General features: G+C 39.4%; 1 protein-coding gene across 1 annotated transcript in view; it reads right to left on the bottom strand.

The window, feature by feature from the left end:
- LOC103179634 (adhesion G protein-coupled receptor B2) overlaps positions 1 to 25,841 on the bottom strand; it is a 175,245-nt gene that overhangs the window by 50,399 nt on the left and 99,005 nt on the right. The window contains exons 16-17 of the mRNA XM_042338794.1: positions 23,645 to 23,688; positions 4,431 to 4,557 (exon numbers count right to left, since the gene is read on the bottom strand). Coding sequence (XP_042194728.1) covers positions 4,431 to 4,557; positions 23,645 to 23,688 — 171 coding nt within the window. The remainder of the gene's footprint in view (positions 1 to 4,430; positions 4,558 to 23,644; positions 23,689 to 25,841) is intronic.

Below are 25,841 nucleotides of genomic sequence, written 5' to 3'. Positions count from 1 at the left end.
CACCTCTCTGCCTTCCCCCACCCCTAAACCACCCCTCCCCCACGCTCGGGCCCCGACACCTGACTGTTCAGCGCTTTGGGACGTCCTCCCGACGTGAAAGGCGCTCTATAAATGTAATTTTGTTGTTGTTGTTGAACTGAAGATTTATTCACGAAAGTCACAATCATTTCAAATATTGAAGATAGCAGTAACAAATAGGAGAAATTCGACCTGGTTCTAGTTTTATTCTATTTCTTTAGCATTTCAGCGAGTGCAGAAAATCGCACATTATTGAATTCAGTTATAACTTTGAAGCCTTTTAACTTTTCTATAGTTCTTAAAATAACTTACAGAAAACCACTTCAAATTTAAGGCTGTATGGAAGAATTTGCCAAATTCCCAATGCTCTAAAATGCTACATAAATAAAGAGCAAATCTGGACCCATGTAGAATTTCTGCCCCAATTTGTGTGTGTGTGAAGAACACAAAATGAGAAACTTTATTAAAGATACACACAAATTTTATAAGAAGACATTTTCTTAATTAAACAATTCCTGTATATCCCTCTCATCTGATCCCAGATTATGAGGATGACATCTTTACTTTTTGTTAACAGTATCAACACCCCCTCAATGATACAAGACAGTACTGAATCCCAGAAAATAATAATCATCCTTGGATTAGATTTTGCAGCTTTCACATCGCGAGGATGTGCCAAAGCACTTTATAGGATGTTACTGTAAATCTCAGTGTAGGCGAAAGTGGCTGCTAATTTTGGACACAGCAATGTTCCACAAGGTAACAATTGAATAAAATGTTTTGACATTTTTATGAAATGAAACGTGAATACCCTTTCGTGAAGATTACACATCAAGAGAACCTTAATTGACCTTGTCATCCCTCAATTCAGACCTCTTACCTGCTGGAGTTATCTCTGAGTAACCAAGTAATTGTGAGCTAAGATTCATTTTAACTCCCACAGTACCCCAGTGAATATACAGATAAGTCACTTGATCGTGGCACGTACCAACCAACAACTCTAACGAAACTCATGGGATCAGGAATGTTTAGGTTGTGACTGCACAATGAGCAACAGCCAGTGTCCATGCCACTGTTTCAGAGTATCCTGTGACACAGTATAAAAGCAATGTACATTTTTCTCCATTCTTGCTCCAATTTTGAAATATTTGTGAGATTTGTTTTTAAATCTAAATATTGAAACTCAAGTTGTTGATCAAGCTGCTGGTTAATGACATATTTCGGTGTTCCAACTGGATGCTATAATAATTCTTACATTTGACATAGTGCCTATTAGACCGAATTGTCTTAAAATATGTCAGTTTTTGTCTGTAAAGTGCAGTGACTGTGCACATGTAGATGAATATGGCAGCCAATTTTCACATGGTAATAAGTGAATGATCAATTTTATCTTGGGATCAGGACACCAAAAGAAATTCCCTTCTCTTTTTGAATTGGGTCATGGCTCTTCTAACATCCATCTAAATAGACAAATAGGATTTTGTTTTAATGTCTCATCCGAAAGACACCACATCTGACAATGAGTACTTTCCCAACAATACATTGGTGTGTCAGCCAAGACTATGAACTCAAAGCTCTGACATCAAGCTTGAACCCACAACTTCATGTAAGTTGGTAGTATGACCCACTAAGCTGGGCTACCACCATTAGCAAAAGTAGGCAACTTAATAGGATTCACTTTTGGTTGAAGAAAGCTGGAACCAGGCATTTTATATAATTCTGTGGTTGACATCTGCTTTCCTTCGCCCCAACATTTCTGATGGTGATTCATCGTATGTGAGGAGCAGATGTGAGCTGTATAAGTGCACGTGTATTTTTTTCCACTGTTGATCTATACTAACAGAAATCAAGCAGGTTCAAAAGTAATCAGGGACTATGATTTTTGCACAGATGGCTGCATCACTTCCACCCTTTCAAACGGACAAAATGGGTGACTAGTCTTCAGATCTCCTCACTCACACCTGGGGGAAATTTAATAAGAGTAATTCTGCATTTGAAACAGCGCCTTTCACATCAGGAGGTCATCCCAAAGTGCCTAATACGATATACTGTAAAGTGCACTCCATGATGGCTGAGGCAGGGCATGGATTTATTCTCCATCTAATTCATCCTTTAGTTGACCTACATATGCCAGATGGGGATTCTCGGCACAATCACTAGAATTTACCCAATTTCCTCAATTGTTTTGTGTCCCCGAGCAGAAGATTTAATCTCTATCCCTCCTGTCCTTTTTCTTGACTCAGGAGTGCCTGATTGCTGCTACTGGGTGGAATCACTAAAATTTACAGCAAAAAAAGGAGCACGATAATTTTAAAGGATGTTTAAGTGCTTTTTTGACAAGACTTCTTTCTAGATAATAATAATAATAATCCTTGCATTTGATATAGCGCTTTTCACATCTTCGAGACGTCTCAAAGCGCTTCACAGAATGTACTGTAAAGTGAATTGACTGTATATTTCCAGCACTTCTCAACGACAAGCAAAGTGATGAATATCAGGAGAAATTCTTGCAGTAGTGTTTCAATGTCATTTCAATTTTTTAAAATCCTTTTTTAAAGAACATTAACATGAGAAATGATTGCTGGCAAAAAAAANTTAGCACACCTGGCTCCATGTATAGACCTGATAGTGTCCTGCAAGACCTTTAACCATGAGAGCACCATCCTTTAATCTTGTGTTAAATTAATCAAGCAGAAAGAACCATATAATCATAAGCTCCATTTGACCTCAAAAGCAATGTCAAATATTTTCACAAAGGTCAGACTTACAGGGGCACTTTGATGAAAATGAAATATGTAAAATATTATTTATAATGTGACTCTAACCTCAGGGTCCCAATCTCTTCCCTGTGGAGTTATTTTTGACATTTCATGATGTATTACGCTGTTTCACTGCCCTTCTCAGTCAAAATTGAAGTTTAAGTTCAAGAAAAAAACTATCGTCAAATCAGCTTAAACGTAAAAATCAGCCCCCCAAAAATCCTGAAACACCCCTCCCCCAAGAATCCTTCCATCAGCTACTATCAAACCCAGCACCAATCCCCAACATTACAAATCAGGATCAACTGTGCACTCCTGATTTGCAATTTGCAGCTGTTATATTTGTCCTCAACCCAACTCCACTGTCACGCCAGGTATCCCCAGGCTCCACTGGCTCCCAATCACAAAACAGATCCACTTGAAGATCCTCATACTCCTCTACAAATCCCTTCCTCTCTGACCTGCTCCACCATCCACCACCTCCTCTCGACTGGCTCCAGCCTGCTGCTCGTCCCTCATCCCGTCCACTCCACCATTCGTGGCCGGGCTTTCAGCCACTGCGACCGAAACATAGAACTCTCTCCCTCGATCCCTCCGCCTTGCCCTCTTCTTCCCCATTTTCCGATCACGCCTGAAGACCTTCCTCTTCAACGGCGATCACCTCCTCCCAACTCCACCCCCGGCTCAGTGTCAGGCTCTACCACTGTTAAGCACTCATGGACCCTATCCCGCATGAAGGGCTCTATATAAACGCAAGTTGTTGCTTAATCTATTAGACCCTTTTCCATTACTTTTTACGTCAGTACGTTTAAACACATACGGCTGCCCATTATACGATTGAAAGTTGCCGTGTTGTCGCAATTAAGCAACTTGTGGGTCCAATGGAATGCACAAACAGGGCTTCTGTCATGTAGTTACTCCTTCCCTGTTCCACCATCCACCACCTCCTCTCGACTGGCTCTGGCCTGCTGTTGTTCAGACCCATTGCCCCAAGCTGACGTACCCCAGTTGCAGTTAGTTGCTTGCTCTAATCACAACACAATCTGGAAACCATCAAATCGACGAGCAGATGGATCCAGAGGTGAGATGGTCACCTGTGTTAAATGAATACCAACAAAGCAATCTCTGCTGCTAGGACCGTCATGTCGTTTGTGCTTTTTTTAAAAAAAAATGTGACTATCGACCTGATTTTCCTTTTTATTTGTATCTAAAAAAGCCATGTTCCACCTCGCTACCAGAGGGAAGTCAATGATCAATGATACCAGCCAGAGGGGTCGAAGTTCACGGTCAACTCAGGCACAAATGATTCCTAATTTCACCAGCTTGAACCTCTGCTGACAGCATCCCACAGACCCTTAAATTAAGACATCATCTCAAGTGGGGCAGTTTTGCAATTAAGCCGCTAAACCAGTTGAATTCAGAACCGGGCTATTATATCACACAAGTTCATTGCAATATGCTCTTTGCTAATAAAGCTTTCCTGGGCAATATTAATTGCAAATACTGGACCATTGCATTTCCCTACGGGACGAGCATTTTCTTTCAAACATCCCCCCCCAAAAGCTCACTCCCTCGTGGGTGTGAAGCTTAATCACAGTCTTTAATGTTTTTATATATATATATATATATATATATAATTTTTGAAATACTCACTGAATCTCTCGGTCGCTTGGCTAAAATGGCGAAAGTAGCCAGTTGATTACAGAGACATTTAGTGTATGTTGCTTTCGTGTGCACGGTTTCACAGCCCTTAGGGTCCCAGCTCCCTGAGTCTGATTCTCTGCAAATAAAGAGAGGGAGAGAGAATAAAGAGATCAGGGCAGTAGAGCTGCTTTCATTCTGCTTAAATTAATTACAGACATTGTGCATTGCTGATAAAAAGGCCAGACAGACACGCACACACACACACACACAGTGATGAGGCTGTGCCTTAGATTCAATCAGCAACACTTTCTCCAACAGTGCCTGGATCACGCATGCGCCATTTCCACAATTCGCACATTCAAGAGCGTCTCTAAAATGCTAACCTTTGGGGTGAATTCCCCTGGTTAATGATCAGTAATTCAGCTGCCTGCCGCTCTTTACTTAACGTAACTTCTTCCCTGCATTGAAATTGTCGCAAATCAATGAATAGCTGCAGTGTGTGCGTGATTATGTGTGTGATTGTGTGTGTGATTGATTGTGTATGTGTGATTGTGTGATTGATTGTGTGTGTGTGATTGATTGTGTGTGTGATTGTGTGATTGATTGTGTGTGTGTGATTGATTGTGTGTGTGATTGTGTGATTGATTGTGTGTGTGTGTGATTGATTGTGTGTGTGATTGATTGTGTGTGTGTGATTGTGTGATTGTGTGATTGATTGTGTGTGTGTGATTGATTGTGTGTGTGATTGATTGTGTGTGTGATTGTGTGATTGATTGTGTGTGTGATTGATTGTGTGTGTGTGATTGTGTGATTGATTGTGTGTGTGTGATTGATTGTGTGTGTGATTGATTGTGTGTGTGATTGTGTGATTGATTGTGTGTGTGTGTGATTGATTGTGTGTGTGATTGATTGTGTGTGTTTGATTGATTGTTGTGCGTGTGATTGATTGTGTGTGTGTGATTGTGTGATTGTGTGTGTGTGTGATTGATTGTGTGCGTGTGATTGATTGTGTGTGTGATTGATTGTGTGTGTGTGATTGTGAGTGTGATTGTGTACGTGTGATTGTGTGTGTGAGACAGAGCCAGGCTGCAACATTAACAGTAACATTCCCTGTTAGTGGGGTCTGGACTGTTTCCATTCATCTACTATCTGGGGCACAGATCGCGCGACAGTATTGATTGTCCCCCGAGCAAAATGCATTGTAAATGGCCTCGATGCTGGCGCGGTGTACACTCTGGATTGAATCAAACACTTTTGCATTTTGGGCAACGACAGCTTCAGGCACGGCTCAGGATGCAGACTGGGGAATTTATGGCTCGGCTCAAATGGGGCCACATTTCTTTCCAAAGCCGGGTGTCTCCAAGCGTCTAATCTGAATGCGAGAGACAAAAAAAGGCCCTCCTTCCATAACTCTGGATGTTGGTTAAGGGGCATGAACATAAAGTGCGCAAGAATCGAACTCAATGCTTAAAGAGAACAATTTGTGAAATCCTTTTTTGCTTTGCTAATTGAATTGTAAATGTTAACAAGGATCCATTACCAATCACTAGATTTGAAACTTAATTGGAATGATCAACCAACTTCAAGATCCTCACTCTCGTGTTCAAATCCATTCACTCTCTGGCACCTCCCTACCTCTCCGATCCCCTCACTCCCCAATCCACCACCCGGCGTCTCCGCTAGACTGGCACCGGCCTCCTGCTCGTCCCTTGCACCCTCCGCCCCACCATCGGAGGTTGCTCTTTGAGCCGTTACTCCCTGAAGCTCTGGAACACTCTCCCTCAATCCCTCTGCCTTGCCCCCTCGATCCCCCTTTTCAAGTCCCGCCTGAAAACCGTCCACTTCGACCAACTCCCCCCTCCCCCCGGCTCGGAGTCAGGCTCCACCACGTTAAGTGCTCTGAGACACTACCCTGCGTGGAGGGTGCTTTATAAGTGCAAATTGTTGTTGTTGTACCGAGACTGCTATAGATGGTTGTCTTGGTTCCAACATTCAGATGATAAGCTTGTTATCCTGGAGCCAGTTTAAGAAATCATCTTATCCCGCTTACTTACCCCCCAAAGAAGGGTAGTTGCCTTTTCTGCATCTCCCAATTTTCCAATCCACTTCTCTCCCTCCTCTTCTCCAAACCACCTACTCCAGTTGCCACCATGCCATCTTTAATATAGCCCACCCATCTCCAATCCAGTCTCTCTTTCCTGCAGCCTTAGACAAGTTCAAACGTGACCTGCTTCTTATTATATCTAACTCTATCTGCATATTCCCTCAATCTTACTAACTCAAATCTAAAATCCTTGTTTACCACATAACATCGTTAAGCACTCCAAGATGCTACCCTCTGTGAAGTGCACTATATAAATGCAAATTGTTGTTATAGCTCTCTCAATAACTCCCGACAACTTCAAATGAATACTTGCACAATCATATTCCTCTCAGAGAATGCAATAGCATGACATGACATGGGGAGTGCACATTTTCACATTGCAAAGGAGATTCAGATTAAGTAATCTTCAGATTGATTTCTCATTCGGTTGACTTTACACACATCTTGGAATACTATCAAAAGTTTAACAACTTTTATACCTCTAATAAGTTCCTCTATGAGATGTCTTTTTCGAGCCTGAAGAACCCTAGTTTATCTGAATGCACTTGATCAAAGCGATAAAAATCTTAGCTGCAAATTTCTTTGCTAAATTGGTTTTGCAATCTTCCCTGAAATAGGAAAGTATCAGCGCCCAGTGCTGCTTTGAATATCTACTCTGAAGAAAGATATATTTTATTTAAAAATCACTATTCTGTCCCAATTGCATTAGCTGGAAGCATTCAAACTCACAGACTGAATAAATCATTACCATTGCCTGCAGGTCACAAATAGTTTTTCTGCATTACTCCAGGATCAGTATGTATTAAAAAGTTTACTCATTTCAAAGCAGGTGATGTAGGTACAGAAATCAGCAATACTGATTTTCTTGTTCGATTACTATTGGTCTTAAACCACTATTCCAGGTTCTGTTTACAATTTCCCTTTAATAATGTCTTGCCTCATTTTTGGTCCTTTAATGACCTGGAAGATGTGTGGTATACCCCTTCTTTTGACATAACGCTTTATCACATCATCGAGACATCTCAAAACATTTCACAAGACATACTATAAAGTGGTGTGACTTTATTTTGTGTGGTATACAGTAATGGGGAGGTAACCTGTCTTTCCCATTACTTTGTTTCCCTATGGCAAAAATACAAAATTTCTGCTCACTGTTTCTTTAACCAGGCTGAGATCGTGGATGCATAGAGGGAATTGTGGATGTAAATCCATGCTGGGTTACAGTAACTTGTAAAACTCTTGCCTTGGCTCAGTTGTTATTGCACCAAATTGTCGTTACACAGCTGGACTACCTCCAGTACAAAACATGATGACATGAGTCATGCGCTCCCAGCTGAATTTCAATCTACGCTAGTCTGCGCGGAAATCTTTCGGCTGGTCCAGATCAAAATATGATGAGTCAACTCTTGACCTTGCATTGGTAGAGTCGCTGACTGAAATGGCATTAAAATGAGTTTAAATAAAATGAAATATTTAGGCTATCATTTTATACAGCCATCACTGACTGATGCAATTTCTTGCTTCTCGTCTCATGAATCTATTTTATTTCTCTCTCTTTTAGGGCCACCTGTGTCATGCACTGTTACCTTATTGCTGTCCATGGCCAGGCCTCCAGCACAGCTCATTGATCTGCCTATTCGGATGTGTATTAGGAGTCGGCATCGATTGTGGAAAGCTGCTATTCTCCGTTCAGTGAATTTACCTGAGGACGTGCACGGCTGGTTGGTGAACTGAGCAAGCGAAGAATTGAGTGGGTGGATATCAGTGTTGAATTGCTGCTGCATCGCACTGAATACTGATGAATTCACAATGATTATACTCTAGTTTAAAAATGCTGACAAGGACAAACACATTGCTCACTATATGATAAACACACTTTCTTGGGGCAGGTGTTCATGTATCACAATTCTCAGACCCACAAAAAAATGTAACCCTTCAGGTCACAAGGGGAGATATCTTCCTGCCACAACTATGAAAAACTATCTAGCCCTTTACCAGTCTTAAAGCCCCCCAAAAAACATTTTAGGGCATAAACATAATTGATAGCCTATCAAATTAAATCTATAAATCTGTAATAAATGATTACAAATAATTAAAAATAGAATAAAATTAAGCTGCAATATATTTGATTGTATATTAAGTCAAATAAGACACATTAAATGTGTTATTACATCATAAATGTTCAGGTATATTGATTATAGAAGGGATATCTGGAAGAAATCTTATCAAGGAGTTCAGATGAAGTCTGATATGGGTAAGTTTGGTACGAAATCTGCTGTGCGAATTTGGCTGCCGCGTTTCGCCCACAAAATATACAGTTAATTCACTTTACCGTATATTTGAGAAGTCTCGAAGATGTGATAAGGCACTACATCAAATGCAAGAATTATTATTATAAGTCACAAATAGCAAGAGTAAAATAGCAATCTGTAGCCACTTTTGACTGATAAATATTAGGCTGTAACTCACTTGATGAGATTCACATTGAAGCTTTTCCAATTGTGAGATAATCACCACAAATAATTTGTTTGACAATTATCGTTTTATTTCTAAGGAATAATGTCATCAGTAAACCATATAAAATATGTTCCACTGCTCTTCACTTCAAAACTTTGCAGTTATTTCAAATGAAGACATATAGGAAGGCCATATAATGCATTTTATTTAGATACAACAGAAGGATCTAACAAAATTTTATGCTATTAATGGAATACTGAAAACCCTTAAGGAAACGCTTACAATAGTAAATTGGAAAATAGGGTTATAAAGTAATGCACTATTCATGAGACGCTTTATCCTTATTTCTTGCAATAAGATGCAGAGATTTGTACTCTTTTCATTAATATCAAACTCACTTCATTTTCTAGTTCATTTCCTCTGTAATCGTACAATCGAACTGTGCCCACACAACTATGTGTGGACTGACAAAATAGAGCAGTTCTTCATATTATTGGTTACTTTATCAAATATTGTGTCTCATTCCTAATTTAATGGAATTTCTGAATGTTTGTTATAACGAGAGGCCTGTTATAATAATTTAGACAAGCAAGGTATGCTGCATACAAATTTAAATTATTCTACATTTTCTTTTCTTATTTTCTCATTTTTTTAAAAAATTCTCCCTTTAGTGAAGATGACAGAGAAAGTGCCCCCAGTCATCTGCTTTGTTGCTCTTTTGACTAGTCCCTAGTGGTCTGACTTAAATGTTCTCCACATACGGACATCTAAATTCTGGAGGAATTATAAATAAAAAATAAATATATAATCCTTACGTTTGATATAGGGCCCTTCGTGTCAGAAGGTAGTTTCAAAGCACTTTACTTTTTTGAAGTACAAAGTGCAGTGACTGTATTTTGTGGTCAAACGTGGCAGCCAATTTCTACACAGTATTGTCCCACAAACAGCCATCAAGTGAATTTTGGGGATGGTTGGTCAGAGAGAAACTCCCTTCTTTTTTCAAAGAGTGTCCTGTAATCTTTAGCATTCACCTGAACTGGCAGATGGGACCTCAAGGTTAAAGGGTGTTTAAGTTATATCTATGAACTTTTTATGTGGAAATGTTAATGTAGAAATACTTCAGCGTGTGAATGAGTCTCTGGAAGGGTCTGAATCAAATGGCAAAAGAGCAGCCGGTCAGAAATAAATTCTAGAACTGACCACAACAAAGGCTGTGAAGAAAACCGACTTGCATTTATATTGCGTCCTTCACAGGATAACGTCTCAGAGCCAAATAATTATTGGGCTCAGGAATACGTTTGGGGGATTTTCACACTGATTTCAATAGAAAACGTATGGCAATAAGATAAAACCGGCAAGCAACGCTGACTGAGGGGAGATGAGGAGATGATCATTGGCAATCTCAGGAAACACCCACAGTAATAGTGTTACACCCATAGCAATGGGTGTTTCCCTAGATTGCCAAACACACTGTCCTATTGGGCAACTGTGCCCATCCTGCTCATCTGAGTCTGGAACTTCCCAATCTTCTCCTGAGCGACAAGAGCTTGATGTTTTGAAGCATTTGTGGACAATAAAACTTTTCTCCCCTTGCTACACTTTGCAACATGCAGCGGACTACAACATTCTTTAGGGGTCGTATGAGGTGTTACCATGAAGCACTACCCGAGTGATCCAAATAACAACAACTTGCATTTATACAGCGCCTTTCACACTGGGTAGCTACCCGGAGCACTTGTAGACACAGTAGAAATGCTCTTTCAGAACTCCCGAGATCCTCAATGAACACTTGAGTCAGCTTAGGTGCAACATTGTACTGTTCCCCAGCCAGTCTGCGGGTTGGCATGAAAATGAGAAGCAATGGATTGAAACCTTAAAATACAAAATTATCCCAAGGAGCCACCCATGCAATCTACAGAGCCAGTGGTACAGTTAGAGGAACCTCCAAATAGAAGAGTCAAGCGTGGCATCTGGGAAGTGGCTGATGATGTGAAAATTGTGTCCTTGACTACCCCACCATAAACATTCAGACTGTAAAATCCTTTTCTCTTCATCAATGTTAAGGCTGTATGGAGGAGCTCATGTTGCCATGTGTGCAATCCACCAGCCCCGGACCTTTGGGAATCCATCGAGAGCAGAAAAAGTAATTTACCAAACTTTCTCTTAGACTTGTTCCAAATCTGATGTACCTATGTGCGTTTAGCTCAACTGTTCAATGGACTCATGGCTAAGTTGGTTGACAGTGTTCAACTCTCCAAGTTGTTTGTGTAGAAATTGAGGAGACTGTTAATTTCAGGACAATGGACAGCACTGGTCGAGCTCCACTTCTCGACTGCAGAGCTGGTCGTACGAGATCAGCTAATTGGGTCTTGCATTTATGCATCTTTGGGTTTTTGAGGCCTCCATATGCTCTCCTCCTGAACTTCCAAGGACCCCAACACATTCTCCTCCAGGACTGAGTGAATAATGATGATGATGTACTGGCTTCCATTTCCTCTGCAGTAGCTCAATGGCAGTCTCTGTCTCACTTCCGTCCAGCAGAGCTTCGTGATTCAATCATTACTAAAAATACACTTGCAGATGTAGAAATGATCCTGCTGATATCTTTGCAGTGAGTGAAGAAAATGACCTTCAAAGAAATTTAGAAATTCCCAAAATATTTCCTTTTTTTTAAATACTTTACTTACCAAATAAAGGTGGCCCAAATACTATTTTGGAATCCATTGATGATCTGAACATTTCTACTTTTCCAATGAAGTACGGATACTGTATAGATAGTCCCACCAACCATATTTAGTTGTGACTGCAGTATGTAGAGAAAACATGCTTATTTGATGTAATGTGCAATGAAGCTCCATCTTTACCAGGTCAAATCAGGCAGGCAAACCATAACTTGATGCTAATAACCTGATGATGCTTTACACCAAAAAATAACCTACGTAATTTGGTAACTTTTTTCGAAGTGAAATACAGCTTAAAAATTTCCCAAATTCTGTTACGTTCAAAGTAGTTGATTGATAGAGCAAGGCACGGAATCTGGGCCTTTGTTTGGTTAAAAAAACGTTGTGTTTGTGCCTGAAATATCACAAGAGCAATCTGTGCCACATTCACCATTTACTTGCGATCAGGAGTTAGAAAACTAGTACCTTGGCTCAAGAGGAGATGCGAAAAGCTTTGTAGCGCTTTTAGCACATCTGTAGCACCTTTTTTTCCCCGAGTAATTGCAATATTTTTTAACCTGTCTAGTTACCATGCCAACCTTCCCCTTTTTAAAAAAAATATATTTAAAGGAACAAACTGCCCTGTCAAGCTTTTTTTGCATTAACTTCAAAAGAAAAACAAACATTTACTCTTCAATTTGTCTCTGTCTTTCTCTGCGCGTAATCTTGCCGCCAATTAGAAGCTGGTTTTGCCAGACTTGTTCTGCGCTATTGGCCTCAGATCCACGTGTTGATAAAAATGATATGGCTGAATCAGTTGCTCTGACTGCTGCATCTCCAAAGACAATTCAGGAATCTATTCCTCATGTACTTTACTGATATCTTGATATTTACATCAAAGTAATGTCCATCTGATGACTGTGAACACATTTCCCCTCAGTGGTACTTTTCTATATCCATTTTTTTCTGTTATTATCAGGCTGCAATATTGGAAGATTGGGAGGCATTTCCAATAGAGATTTTTACTGAACCTGACCGTCCACCCATTTTTACCATTCTTCCTTGATCTGTAGGTGAGCTTTTCCTTTCCAAGAGTAACTGAGCTGGTGGTAGCCTGCTATTTACCATTGATGCCTTTCCCTATCTCAGACTTGCTACCTAAACAATTAAGCACTCTTTCTAGACCAGTTGCACACTTCTCAATACATATCCATTCTTTGAATGTTAGAAAATCATTCAATCTGTTACTTATTCAATCCACTGAATTGTGGACCTTACCACTTATCACTGACTATCTTCTTAAAAAGTGGAAACCATACTTTCTCCATGAACGTAATTTTGGTAGTAACTTACTTGTCTATTCTGATGAGTTACCCTGGTTATTATTATATTAAAAAAATCCTTGTATACCTGTATAAATGCTTCATACTTTTGATAAAGCATTTATCAAACACAATATGACTTTGAGATTCCACGGTGAGTTTACTACATTGAGTTTACTGAGAGTTTTCAGACCTGAAATTGATTGGATGTTGGCATAACAAAGAGAACAATTCATAGTTGATCTTATATGTAACAAGAGCAACCACTTCTTCCTTTTACGTCTACTCAAGAGCAATCTGCCCTGCTTTACTTAGTCTCAGGCTATTTTATTCCACAGTATATAATACCGTGTCAATCTGACATGCACTTGTGATCAATCCTATTGTCAACACCCAGTCTTTTCAATTGTTTGACTTACAGCTATTATATCAACATACAATTTGTCAGCAACTTTTCTTCCATAGTGTGTAACTGATTTTCTCTGATTTATGATTTGCAATGTTGCGCAGAGTTGCCTATTTGTCATAACTTTTTCAATGTTTTCCCAAAGGCCAGATAACCCTTGGATCCATGCTATTCCTACAACACCTTAACAATATTCTCTCACCGCCTATATCTTTGACTGATGACATTTCAGATTTCTCAATTTACTGCTTCTTAATCCCTTTATCACCTACTGTGCAAAAATTTCATTTTAATCACCCTGCATCCTCTTGTTTTATGAAAACTGCTATCGTGTATATATCTAGATAGCTTTGTCTAAAGGTCTTTCTTCCTAAGTAGGGCAATATCTGGTGTTCTGCAAATTATTCTATCCTTCATGAGTGATTCTGTCAGCTCACCGAATTCACAGATCCCTCTGGGAATTCATCATTCAGTGATCTACATTTTCTTCTGTTTTCTGGGCATTCAAAAAAAGAATTTGTATGTTTTCTAGGTCAGATTTTATTTAGAATGCAAGCTTTTCACTGCTTTCTCTCAAGCTCATTCAGTGTTTAGATTTTCCTTACAAATGAAATTTCCTTCCTTAATGACAGGCAGAAACTTATATTGTTTGTCCCTTTTTCTACCTCTATTAATAGCTGCTAGCTACACTTCCAAATCTTACTGAAGCATTACAATTTTCTGCAAGAGTCTCCAGTAAACTGCAGACTATATCCGTTTTGTTATTTGTTTAACTTGAGTGCAATATGATTTGTTTTTTGCTCCACAAGGCTCTTTGTTCTCCGTGCTATTTACTGTTATTTATTTCTCGTTACTTTCCATTCATTACTTCTGAAATAAATGGCTTGAACGTAGTTGTTAACAGTGATGAAGAGTGAGGAAAGGCCACGGGCAGATATTGACAGGTTGGCCGAGTGTGCAGGTTTATGGAATATACAACAACAAAATTACATTTGTTTCGCTTCTTTTAAGTCGGGAGGACTTCCCAAGGAGCTGGATAGTCAGGGATTTGGACCCTAGCTGGGGATTGGGACAAATGTCTATCAGACGTTGCTTAGGCCACAGCTGGAATACTGTGTACAATTTAGGGCATTAAGTTACAGAAAGGGTATTAGAGCTACTGAGATAGTGTGGTGTAGGCTAACAATGCTAAAAAGATTTAGCTAGGAGAGGCTTGTGAGGTTAGGATTCTTGACGTTCGAGTAGAGAGGTTGAGGGATGATATTATAGAGCTATTTGAGATAATGGAAGGGCATGAGAGAATTAATTGTGATGAACTCTTTCTGCTGGTAGGGGATTTGAGGACAAGAGGGCATAAATTCAAGATTGTGACGTGGTATGCAAAATATGTTTGAAAGAGGGTTGTCAGCGTATGGAATGATTTGCCAGGGCTGGCTGTTAAGAACAGAATCAATTGGGACATTTAAAAAGAATTGGACACTCACTGTCAAGGATCACACATGAACAATAATAATATTAATAATCTATGCATTTGATATAGTGCTTTATCATTTTGTTGAGATGTTTCAAGTGTTTCACAGAGCAGAAAGGGTAGGGGTAGAAGGGTGACCGAAGGCATGGAGGAGGAGAGTCTTGAGACGTGACTTGAAGGAGGCAAGTGTTGAACAAACTGTGGGATGGAGTTTCAAAGATTGGTGGCAGAGAGGCTGAAGATCCGAGTTCTGATGGTGGCTGGGCCAGGCATGGGAATGCCGGAGCCTGCTAAGTGGAGGGAGTGGACAGGTTGATTCGTGTTAACAGCTCACAGTGGCAGGAAGGAGCAAAGCTGTGGAGGGCGTTGGGGGTGAGGACGAGGATTTTGAACTCAATCCTCTGGAGGATGGGGAGCCAGTGGGGCCAGGCAAGAGTGGGGGTGATGGGGTCACGGAGCTTGGTGGGGGAGAGGACATGAGCTGAGTTCTGAAAGATCTGCACAGCTTGTGGAGAGAAGAGTTGGGAAGGCCGACGAGCAGGGAGTTGGTGTCGTCAAGTCTAGATGTGACAAATGCATAGATGAGGGTCTTGGGGGAGGCAGTGGCAGAGCCAGGCAATGTTGCTGAGGTGGGGGAAGGTAGAATGGATCATGGCACAGATGTGGGGTAGAAAAATTGTTTGTGATTGAGTGACCAAATTTTTTTTTTTGAGGATTTATTACCCCTGGAAAATGATCAGCCAATCGCCTAATAACCGGATTCCTATTTATTGCTAGGTAAACAGAAACGAGTGGAGTAAGGAAACTAGCTTGAGGTTTTGCCCCGCTTGAGAATCGAACCCTGATCCTCTCGCTTCCGAGGCGAGAGTGTTAACTACTACACTACAGGACTCCAATTTTATCAATGGACACTTGGGAGGGTCTGTGGAACTCCATCCCAGCAACAAGAGGCCAGACCAAGAGAAAAAAGCCAGCGGGGAGAAAGTTAGAAAAATAATTGCATTGGACATAACATTTTTTTTATAGGCCGTAAATTGTTGATACATCTCCAAGTATGTGTGCAGATTTTAGTTGAAATGAATAAATTGTTGAGTCTACTGAAGTAATATATCTGGAGTCTTGAATACAGGCTGACAACAAAGCTTTGTCCAGTGCTCAAAATATGCCTTTCTGGTGCCTGGAAAGATTCTATTAGCAATAAAACTAAGAAATGCTGTCATTTGTACAGCTATGGCAGAGTAATTGGAGACTCTCATGATCCCTTTAAATCAGTTTTCATTATTGGACATAACTCAACAATATATTACTGGAAAGTCCAAACCTAGGCCTGATATGAGATCTAAGTTAAACAAGCTTCTTCCTAGGGTAAACCCTTCCCTTTTCTGTCTACGTATCCCTGCTGATCCTCCTCCAATTTGATTATTGCAGCTAGTGGGCTAAATGTCATCTGTAAAGCCCACGTATACATTTGCTGGTGTTTAAACCTGCTCTAAGTATGATATGTATCTTTGCAGTTTGCTGTTTCAAAGTATGGAATATACAGTTTGACTTAGAAAATATGCATCAACCCTAAGTTGGTTCACCTGTTTTATATTGATTAGCATTAAATATTTACTGCAGTATTCTGGTAAATCTACATTACAATACGCAAAATTGTATTGGTATAAAATAGCTTGAACTGCTGGACAGCTATTTACCCATGAACAAAAGTTGGTGCAGGACATACAAGCAGTTTGAAAATGGTTTCCACTGAGCTCTAAAACAAAACACAGCTTAAATTAATGTGAATTGGATCTCGTGATTGATTTCAATTGCCGCAGCATCCAGGTGAGTGGTTGGAGGAGCTTGAAAGCACATGCTCCTACCCAGCTCCATCCTCACCACTGCATTGCCACTCTTTGGTTATCTGGAGGGTTAAGGGTCCAGTAGAGCAATTGTAAAAAAAAATATATGACGTAAAGATCGAGGCGTTATACTGCTTTAACTGTCCAGCGACAGAGAAGTGCCCAACACAATCTCATGGATCAATGAGGTGTGTGTCCACTGGAGTGGTCAATCAACAAATCTATAATATGGTGGAATAAGGTATCATGTAGGACTTATACAGCCATGGCAACACAATATTTTGAATTCATTTTGCCCAACGAATGGAACCTCATCATAAATACTTCAGTATTCTTGTCCTCTCATAATAGTTTGCAAGCTATGGTCAAGACCCATGATCCAATACATCATCTTTTAATGCTGCACAAAGTCAGAGCTCTTATCGATTATAGTTACCTTCATTATCTTTATACGTTGCCACTGGAATCATAATACATTGCAACTCATAAAATTATGACGATATTGACAGAGGATGTGATAGTTAATCAATATATTTAATGGAAAGAGATGACTGACAGTTATTCATTGAGTTTAAGTAACCAAATGATTGTGTAGAATACACATAGATATCTGATTAATCAGGAATCACCTTTCAAGTAATAATTCAATGGATGCAAACTCTAAGAAAAATGAATTATCACAAGTAAAACCAGTTGCTGAGTTTTATCTTATAGTTTATAAAGCAGAGAAAACACATTCCATTAAAATATGGAACGTGGAACATAGTCTGCAATGGGTGAGACAATCTTTGCTGACACCTCCAAAGGGGGTAGAGATTCCTTGTGTCTAGTATATAGTATATATATAGTGTATAGTATAGCAAACTTACATTTAGATTTGTCACCTAATTTAGGGAGTGCATTAAGAAAAAGTGCATACATTTATATGCTAGATTTCTGTGGGCTGTGTTCACAGGTCTTTTGCAGAAAAATCTGTGCTGGAACCATGGAAAGGTTTAAATAATCACCTGTTGTAGAACAATTTGCTTAACACAGCAAATTGTGGCATATTGAGAGTGACATAATTGGTGTTTTGATAAGGCTCTGTGCAACATAAACCACATTCTGTAAACAGTGGAGAACACAAAAAGTTGGATATAAATGCAAAGCTGAAAGAGAGAAAGTATGAGGGTGACAGTTTAGTGCCTAAAAACATTTATGTACAAAACAACATATAATAAAAATGTTCACATTTGCAACTCGATGAATTTGAGTATTATCTGTGCGCTACGCTGTGCATTTTCTCTTTGTAGAACAACAACTTACATTTATATAGTGTCTTTTACTTAGGTTAGTGTCTTGGAGCGCTTCACGGAGATTATATCAGTTGCCAAACAAAGGGGAGAGTGACTGTAGGCATAGATTTTTAGATGGGATTTAGATTATATTTATAATCTTTGCAATTTCCAATCTGAGGTCAGCTGTAAGATGCTCCAAAAAGAGTTCTCAAACTTGTGTGTCAAGACCAATACTGAGGAAATTCCTTTGCATCTGCATTGTCATACTTTTGTTTTTGAGGAGTCAAATCTGCAGCAAAAATCCAACCATGATAGAGACCTGATAGGATAAGATTACCAGTTGACTAGACGTTCTTTCCCATCAAATTTGTTTCGTCGATGATCTAAGTAATCGGATTAATTTATTCCTAGTTGATAAGTGCACACTGCAACAAAGTTCGGCTTCGTTTTCAGTGTCCACGTAAGCCATTTACTGGTTTAAGATTACACAAATGCATTATGTACAAGACCACTATATTCAGTGGTTAGAGAGAATGACCTATCAATTCAGGCTGAATGCAAACTCAGCTCATGCTCGTGAAAGGACAGATTGCTAACCCAAAGTAAAAGGACTGATTTCTAACTCAGTTTCTAACTCATGTTCCTTCCCGTATGCATCAATTTTAATTTTTCTGCAATATTTTCCAGACAAAAACTGCAGCTCCTGTAGCATTCTCCTACAGCTACTTGTGTGACTGTGGATCAATCTTTTTCTCAGGTTTTGTATTCGAGCAGGCATGTCTCAATAACTTGCAGGTATGAATTATATATAATAATAATGCTTGCATTTAATATAGCGCCTTATCACGTCTTCAAGATGTCTCAAAGGTTCTAAGACATGCTTATCTTGTACGAACATTATTCGTAGACGCATATATCTGAGACATTTTATTGGCTAAAGTGTAAAAATTGTGCTGGCCTAAAGTAGTATCATTTCACCTGCAAAGTACACAGTCACTCCAGTTTACAGTATACCCTATGCAGTGCTTTCAGAGGTCTCAATGTCATGACAAGGTGTTATATCAATTGCAAGGATTATTATTATTAATATTATTATTACTACCAGGAAAAATACAATAGCATATCTTATTAAAATGCTACATGGAGAGATTGTAATGCATTATAGATTCACTAAAGTTATTTCAAATCTAATAGTTCTGAATTTAGTGGAGCAGAAAAAAATCAAATAGAAGTGATCAAAGGGATTGTGGGGATAGGCAATCAGCAATTATTTCCACTGACAGGAGAATCTACAGCATGAACTTACCAAAGAATATTTCAAGAAGCATAAAGAGAGAGGCTAGAATATTTTTGCACAAAAGATTGTGAAACTTGTTACTACAAGAGGCTTTTGAAGCGGAGTCAATTATGTCCTTTAAACACATGAAGTGTGGAAATTGCAGGGAAATGGGATTAGCTCCGGTGGGGAAGCTTGTACGATTGGCAAAAGAACTTTTTTCTGCTGTTAAATTTCTATAATGTCATGAAAAACAAATGACACAAGTCAAGATAATGAGCTAGCACAGTATGTTGGAGCTCTTTGCAATAGCTGTGCCTGAGACAAAGAGATGGAGATCAGAGCAGCCAGTCCGCAAACAATTTCTAAAATTAACCCTGACGCAGAAATTTTGAAAAAGCTAAATTAGGAACCTATCTTCCCAGAACCACTTACCGGTTTTGTTACCCCCTGCCTGAATGTGGAAAAATTGTATAACTACAACAATACCTTGCATTTATAATAGCTCCATTCATGTAAGGTCATGTCTTAAGAGTACTATACAAAATGCAGAAAGAACTATACAACTCCTTTAAAGAGTGGTGTCATTGTTACGATCCAAAGCAAAATTAAAGTTTTATAATTGATTGAAAGAACATGTTTTGTTCTATCTATTTTAATTAACGTATTTAAAATATTTTTCACCATGTACAGAATGAACCTTCAGTATACGCTCACATGAATGGAGCTATATAAATGCAAGTTACTGTTGTAGATATGTAATTTTTATAGCATGGGTTCACCAAGAGCAAGGTGCACCATGGACTGGATGTATCCTTCCAACTTCCTGCGCTGACTGGCCAGCTTCCTGCACAAAACGCACAAATGCAGAAGGCCTGTGTTTCTCTCAGTGTCCCACCATCCACTGGAATCGCTCGCGAGAGAGATGGACACTACCTGCTCATGACAGCAGCAGTACAACCTGCGTGCATTACAGACAGTAATATGAGCAGCAACCTGATGACTTGGAAAAGTTGATAACATGCCCCTTTGTAACAGGGGTTTGATTTCTTTGGACCCAAATCACCAGGCTATCATGGTGATAGCCAGGTTAATATCATTGATGGTAGTAAATTAAAGACGTTAGAGCAGGCTGAGAGTGGAGGAGTTGGATTTTGGTGGAGTTCTACTAATTCAGTTCCCTTATTCTAGTCGTTCCCTGTTAGTGCCATCATTATTCACCGTTGAAAGAAAAATATGAAAAAAACTGCGAAAAATGGAGAATGCAGAACAAAAGCACATTAATTCAAATTAGAATTCTTTAACTGGTAGCTGTTTCAAAGAAATCAATATGTTAAAAATCTCCTTTGAACAGGGACTGAGTGAAATTTACTTTAATTACAGTTATTATATTTTCTCAGTATTTCAAATTTCCCAAGTGTGTATCTTTGCTTCCTGGAGTGGCTCCACTGGAAGCTGAAGAGATTTAAAATCGGGAATTGCTGAATTGTATTTAAATGTCGTGCTTAATAAAGATTGAAAAAAATCTCCCTGTCCTGATTTTATAACGACAAAGCTAATGGCTCATTTAGTATAATTAACACTGCACAAAATGCATCCACATTCACCTGCAGTATATATTCACTAGATTTTATCGTATATCCTGTGAAGCACTTTGAGATTTCCTCTCGATGTGAAATACCATACGACACAATTTACTTTTAGATAACGTCTTTCACAGTGAGAGGGTGTAACACAAAGCTGAATGGCACCCAACCTGAGAGTGGGAAATAAGGTGGGAGGAGAAACATGATTGAAAGAGGAGTTAAACAGGCGTGGCTAGAGGCATGCCTTGAAAGAGGGGAGGGAGCCAGCGAGTTAGAAGGGCTTGAAAAGGAAAAAACCCAGATCAATACTTGATCTGTATCATGACAGTAGGCAAAGAGGTTTAGAGTTGTAAAGAGCAATTTCAGGCCAGAATTAAGGATGATTGTTTTTACAAAGGGGGTAATCAATGACTCAAACAAGTTGCCAGGAAAGGTAGTAGAGGACAGCAACAACAACAAATTACATTTATGTAGCACCTTTCGGGTCAGGAAGACATCCCAACAACAACAAATTATATTTATATAGCGCCTTTCACGTCGGGAGAATGTCCCAAGGCGCTTGACAGAGTACAGCATTTCAGACCCACCTGGGGTCAGACGGGGAGAAGGGAAGGAAGGGGAAGTGGCTGATGGCATGGTCGAAGAGGAGGGTTTTGAGGTGAGACTTGAAGGCACTGGACAGCACACAAAACTCATTTAAAAAACAGCTTGATGCAGTCATAATAATAATAATAATCCTAGCATTTGATATGGCGCCTTATAAAGTCTTTGAGACGTCTCAAAGGGCTTCACCGGATATACTGTAAAGTTAATTGACTGTATATTTTGTGGGGGATGGGGGAATGGTAGGGTGGGTGCTCTAGAGCGATGAGATTTGATGGACCGTCTTCATCCAGACCAATGTAGTGATCTTGTGATTTAAGAAATACACACATATCCTGAAAGCGTTGATTGTGAAAGATTTGGATTATTGAAACAGGTCCTTTAATATATACTCACACATTAGCCATGTTCTTAATGCCCTCAATTATCAAGGCTTTTTACCCACAAAATACAGTGAATCCACTTTACAGTAATAATAATATAATAATCCTTGCATTTGATATAGCATTGTTCACATCTTCTCGACATCTCAAAGCGCTTCACAGAATAGATTGTAAAGTGAATTGACTGTATATTTGTGTATCCCGTGAAGCGCTTTAAGATGTCTCAACGACGTGAGACATCAAATGTATCAAATGCAATGATTATTATTGTTAAGGTTGAGACCAGGAACATGGATTAAAAACTATTTATAAGCTACATCACATACTTCAGCTATGCACCAAGTAATTCAGTGGGGAGACAGCAGAAAACATTTTTTTCCTACTCCCCGCTTCTAAAGACATGCAACTCTCATTTTCCCTCTTTTGGTTCATGAGCATTGCTGTCCTCCAGTTTCTCTCCCAAATGATCATTATTTATTTGCAGTGAGTGGTTGGAGGCAATTCATCCATACTGACCAATTCTACTCTCACAGATGAATATGCAAGTGCACTGTATAGCATGGATCTTTGGATAGCAATCAAAAATTGCAATAAAGGGCAGCCCTGTTATGTATCCCAGTTGAATACTGGTTCGCTTAGAGTGTGACCCATTGAGAACTGATGCTATAACAGAAACACAGTACCTCTGGCTTCCAGTCCCCCTCCTAAAACATGGAGAACTTTAGGGTTGGCAGGTTGCTGCTGACGTTATTTCTCTGCATTGCGCACATACAGTGTCACCAGTGTAACTTTCTGCCCTGTTGTAGATGTGCAGGAAGTACCTCTGAGGTGTAAATGTATGCCATGTCCAGAAAACTCCACTGATAACATTTTGTGGAGTAAGCGACATTTGCGTTGCTTCCTGCTCAAAGCATGTACGTCCAACTGCAGGAAGCGACATCAGCGGAAGGAAACCTGACAACCTGAAAGACGGCCTTTTTTTTATTCTCCGTTAAACCACAAGACCCTTGAGATACTGGCACCAGCCGATCACATTATGACAGCTTACCCATCAGTATACCTTTGGCAACAGTCCCAAATATTGCTCAATCCTCTTTTAAAAACTACAAAGAACAGTTGATTAGAATACAAATTTACATTTATATAGCGCCTTTCACATCAGGAGGATGTCCCAAATACTGGATTGCCACCTGAACTCGGGTGGGAGTTGAGAGAGTTGGGATGAGAATGATGACTAGAAGGGCAGTCAAAGAGGAAGGTTTGAGATGGACATTGATAGAGGTGAAGAAGGGGGCAAGGAGGAGGGACTCCAGGATGGAGTTCCAGAGTGTTGGGGCAGATAGGCTGAAAGCCTGACTGCTGATTGTGGGGCGGGTAGGTGGGGTACATTAAGCAGCTCGCTGAGTGAAGGATTGACTGGGTTGGTAGGGTTTGAGGATGTCGCAGAAAGAGGATTGGGCAAAATCGTGGAGAGATTTAAAAGGGAGGTTGAGGATCCTGAACTCAATCTGCTGGGGATCGGGAGCCTTTGGAGTAGTTCAAGGCGAGGGATAATAGGAGTGGAGCATAGTGCGGGAAAGGACATGGGCTACAAAAGTTCTGGATAGTTTATAGCTTGGGTGAGAAGAAGAATTAGTACCAGGCTCTCAGTTTATATAAGATACAGCCTGCCTGTAACCATCTATGAATGAAAAACCACAGGAAATAGTTAGCTCTTCATGAGTGGTTCATCCAGAATCTCATGGAACAAAGTTAAATGAGTAAAATAAACATCCATATTCAGTTTATGATTCATATTCTGATAGCAATCAATGTTGGTGTTAATGACACTTACGTTTTGGAGTAATCCCAGACAACACAGTAAGGATCAGATGTTCCCTGAAATAACAATAATTAAAATCTATATTTATCAAACAGAAACAGTTTATTTTGAATAAGTAGATGTATAATAACAGCATTTAGGAAGACTAAAGGTCCAGAGACAAAGCCTGGAATAAAACTGAGTATTTCTTATGATAGAAATTCTAATGATAGCACACTGCTGAAAATCCTTAATGTCAACAGTTATCTTGAGACTGCTTCACAATGTCTGACTGTCTCCAGAACCACATTTATGTTGAATATGATATTATAAAATATAAATCTACATTTATATAGTGCCTTTCATGTTGGGTACCAAGTCACTTAAGACAACACCACCACCAACAAATTATATTTGTATTGTGCCTTTCACATCGGGAAGAAGACTGCAAGCGTGATCAAAGAGGTAGGTCTTTAGAAGTACAATATAATTATAATACAATATACAAAAGTGAGTATTGTGCATAATTTTAACTTTTCAATATATTGTTTCAATATCTACTATTAGATCAGGTAAAAGCAGGGATTGAACATGGATGATAAAATCACCCTTGATGCTGCTCTAATCCCACCTCAAACATCCCCACTGGACCAGCAATGTTTTTTTCCCCCCAATCCACCAACAATTGCTTAGAGACAGAATTCTAAGGGCAATAATATAACATTTAACAGAGCACCTATATTATTAAAATGTCTCAAAAATGCTTCACATGCAACTGTTATCAAATGTAGTGACAGTGCAATTTGTAGACGAATGCCTCAGCCAGTTTGTTGAATGAACAAACAGGTCCCACAAACAGTCATGAAGTAAATAACCAATTAATCTGGACAATGTTGGATAGTGGAGACGAGGACGCCAGGAGAAACTCCCTTGGAATATTTTGGAATAGTGTCACATTTTTAATGATCATCTAAACAGGCGAATGCGATCTTGGCTTTAATATCTCAATGAAATAATGTCATCTCTCGTAATGCAGGACTCTGTAGTGGCTAGGAACCCAAGTTTTGACTTGAGGTTTAACCCACAACCTAAGGAACTAAAAATAATAAATCAGGAGTCAATTGTTGAAGTTGGTGGCAGAGTCTGTACGTCACAACGCTTTGTTCAAGACTATCCAAAGTATATGTGGCTGCTGCAGTTGTTCAAATAACCAGTAGCGGTTGCAACAACAAACTCAAGCAAAATCCAAAAAGATTACAGATGGCTAATGTTTCAGATGCATCCCTTCACCAGAACTGAAACGGTGATCGAAGGAGTCACTATCTACAATAGACTGATGTATTGTTTGCATGTCTTTCCTTCTACTAACGGTTTTGGTACTATCCCTGTTTTGTGATGTAAATAAATAAACTGAACTCCTGTGTTCCTTTGTATCTTGTATGTTTTTCTCCTCTCTTTTGTGCAATGGGCTCTTTCAGTCCACCTTTTCAGTTAAAGAAAAAATTAAGAAGAAGGCATTTACTGACGAGGTTACTGAGCCCATCAAAGGATGTACGGAAATAAGTCGAATGAACACACGCAATTTAAATACTGGAGAAGCTTCTGTATTTCTGGCTGCATTTCGATTGGTATTCATTCAACTCATTTACATTGGGAGGCTTGGTAACTCTTCCAAGCCAGTGTTGCAATTGATATCTGTAACCTTTACTGGTTAAAGAAATATGTAATGTGCGAATCAATATAAGCGAAGGGTGGAAATAAAGCTAAAGCTAAAATATTAAAGCTAATTATAACCTTTACTAACTATTTTTAAAAAAAGATTCCAGATGAAAGGAGTTTCTCTAATGTTATTCATACACAGTCACACTGCTGGAATGGGCAGAACATGTAGCCTGTGACAAATAGCGCTGTAAAAATTTTGTACCACAGACCTGAACGGGGTTAATTTTGACCAGAACACAACACGGAGACAAAACACTGAACAAAATGATGTTTATAGGAAATCAGATAGAAGGAATCCAAATTTAGCCACGCTAGGGATTATAGTAACCTGTGGAGACAGACAGATGAACAGCAAGGAGTGAACGAAGGAATGGTGAACAAAACAAACTGTAAAATGAAGACTGACGTTCAGGGATGCAAAACTTGCCCACAAAGAAGTTACATTGCACATGCATGCAATTGTAATCTGTTCTGAAATAAAACAAAGTACCAGTGAAATATGTGGATT

Source organism: Callorhinchus milii, unplaced genomic scaffold (genome assembly GCF_018977255.1).
Source record: "Callorhinchus milii isolate IMCB2004 unplaced genomic scaffold, IMCB_Cmil_1.0 Scaffold10, whole genome shotgun sequence".
NCBI classification, from domain to species: Eukaryota; Metazoa; Chordata; class Chondrichthyes; order Chimaeriformes; family Callorhinchidae; genus Callorhinchus; species Callorhinchus milii.
This window is presented reverse-complemented; position numbering and strand designations above follow the sequence as displayed.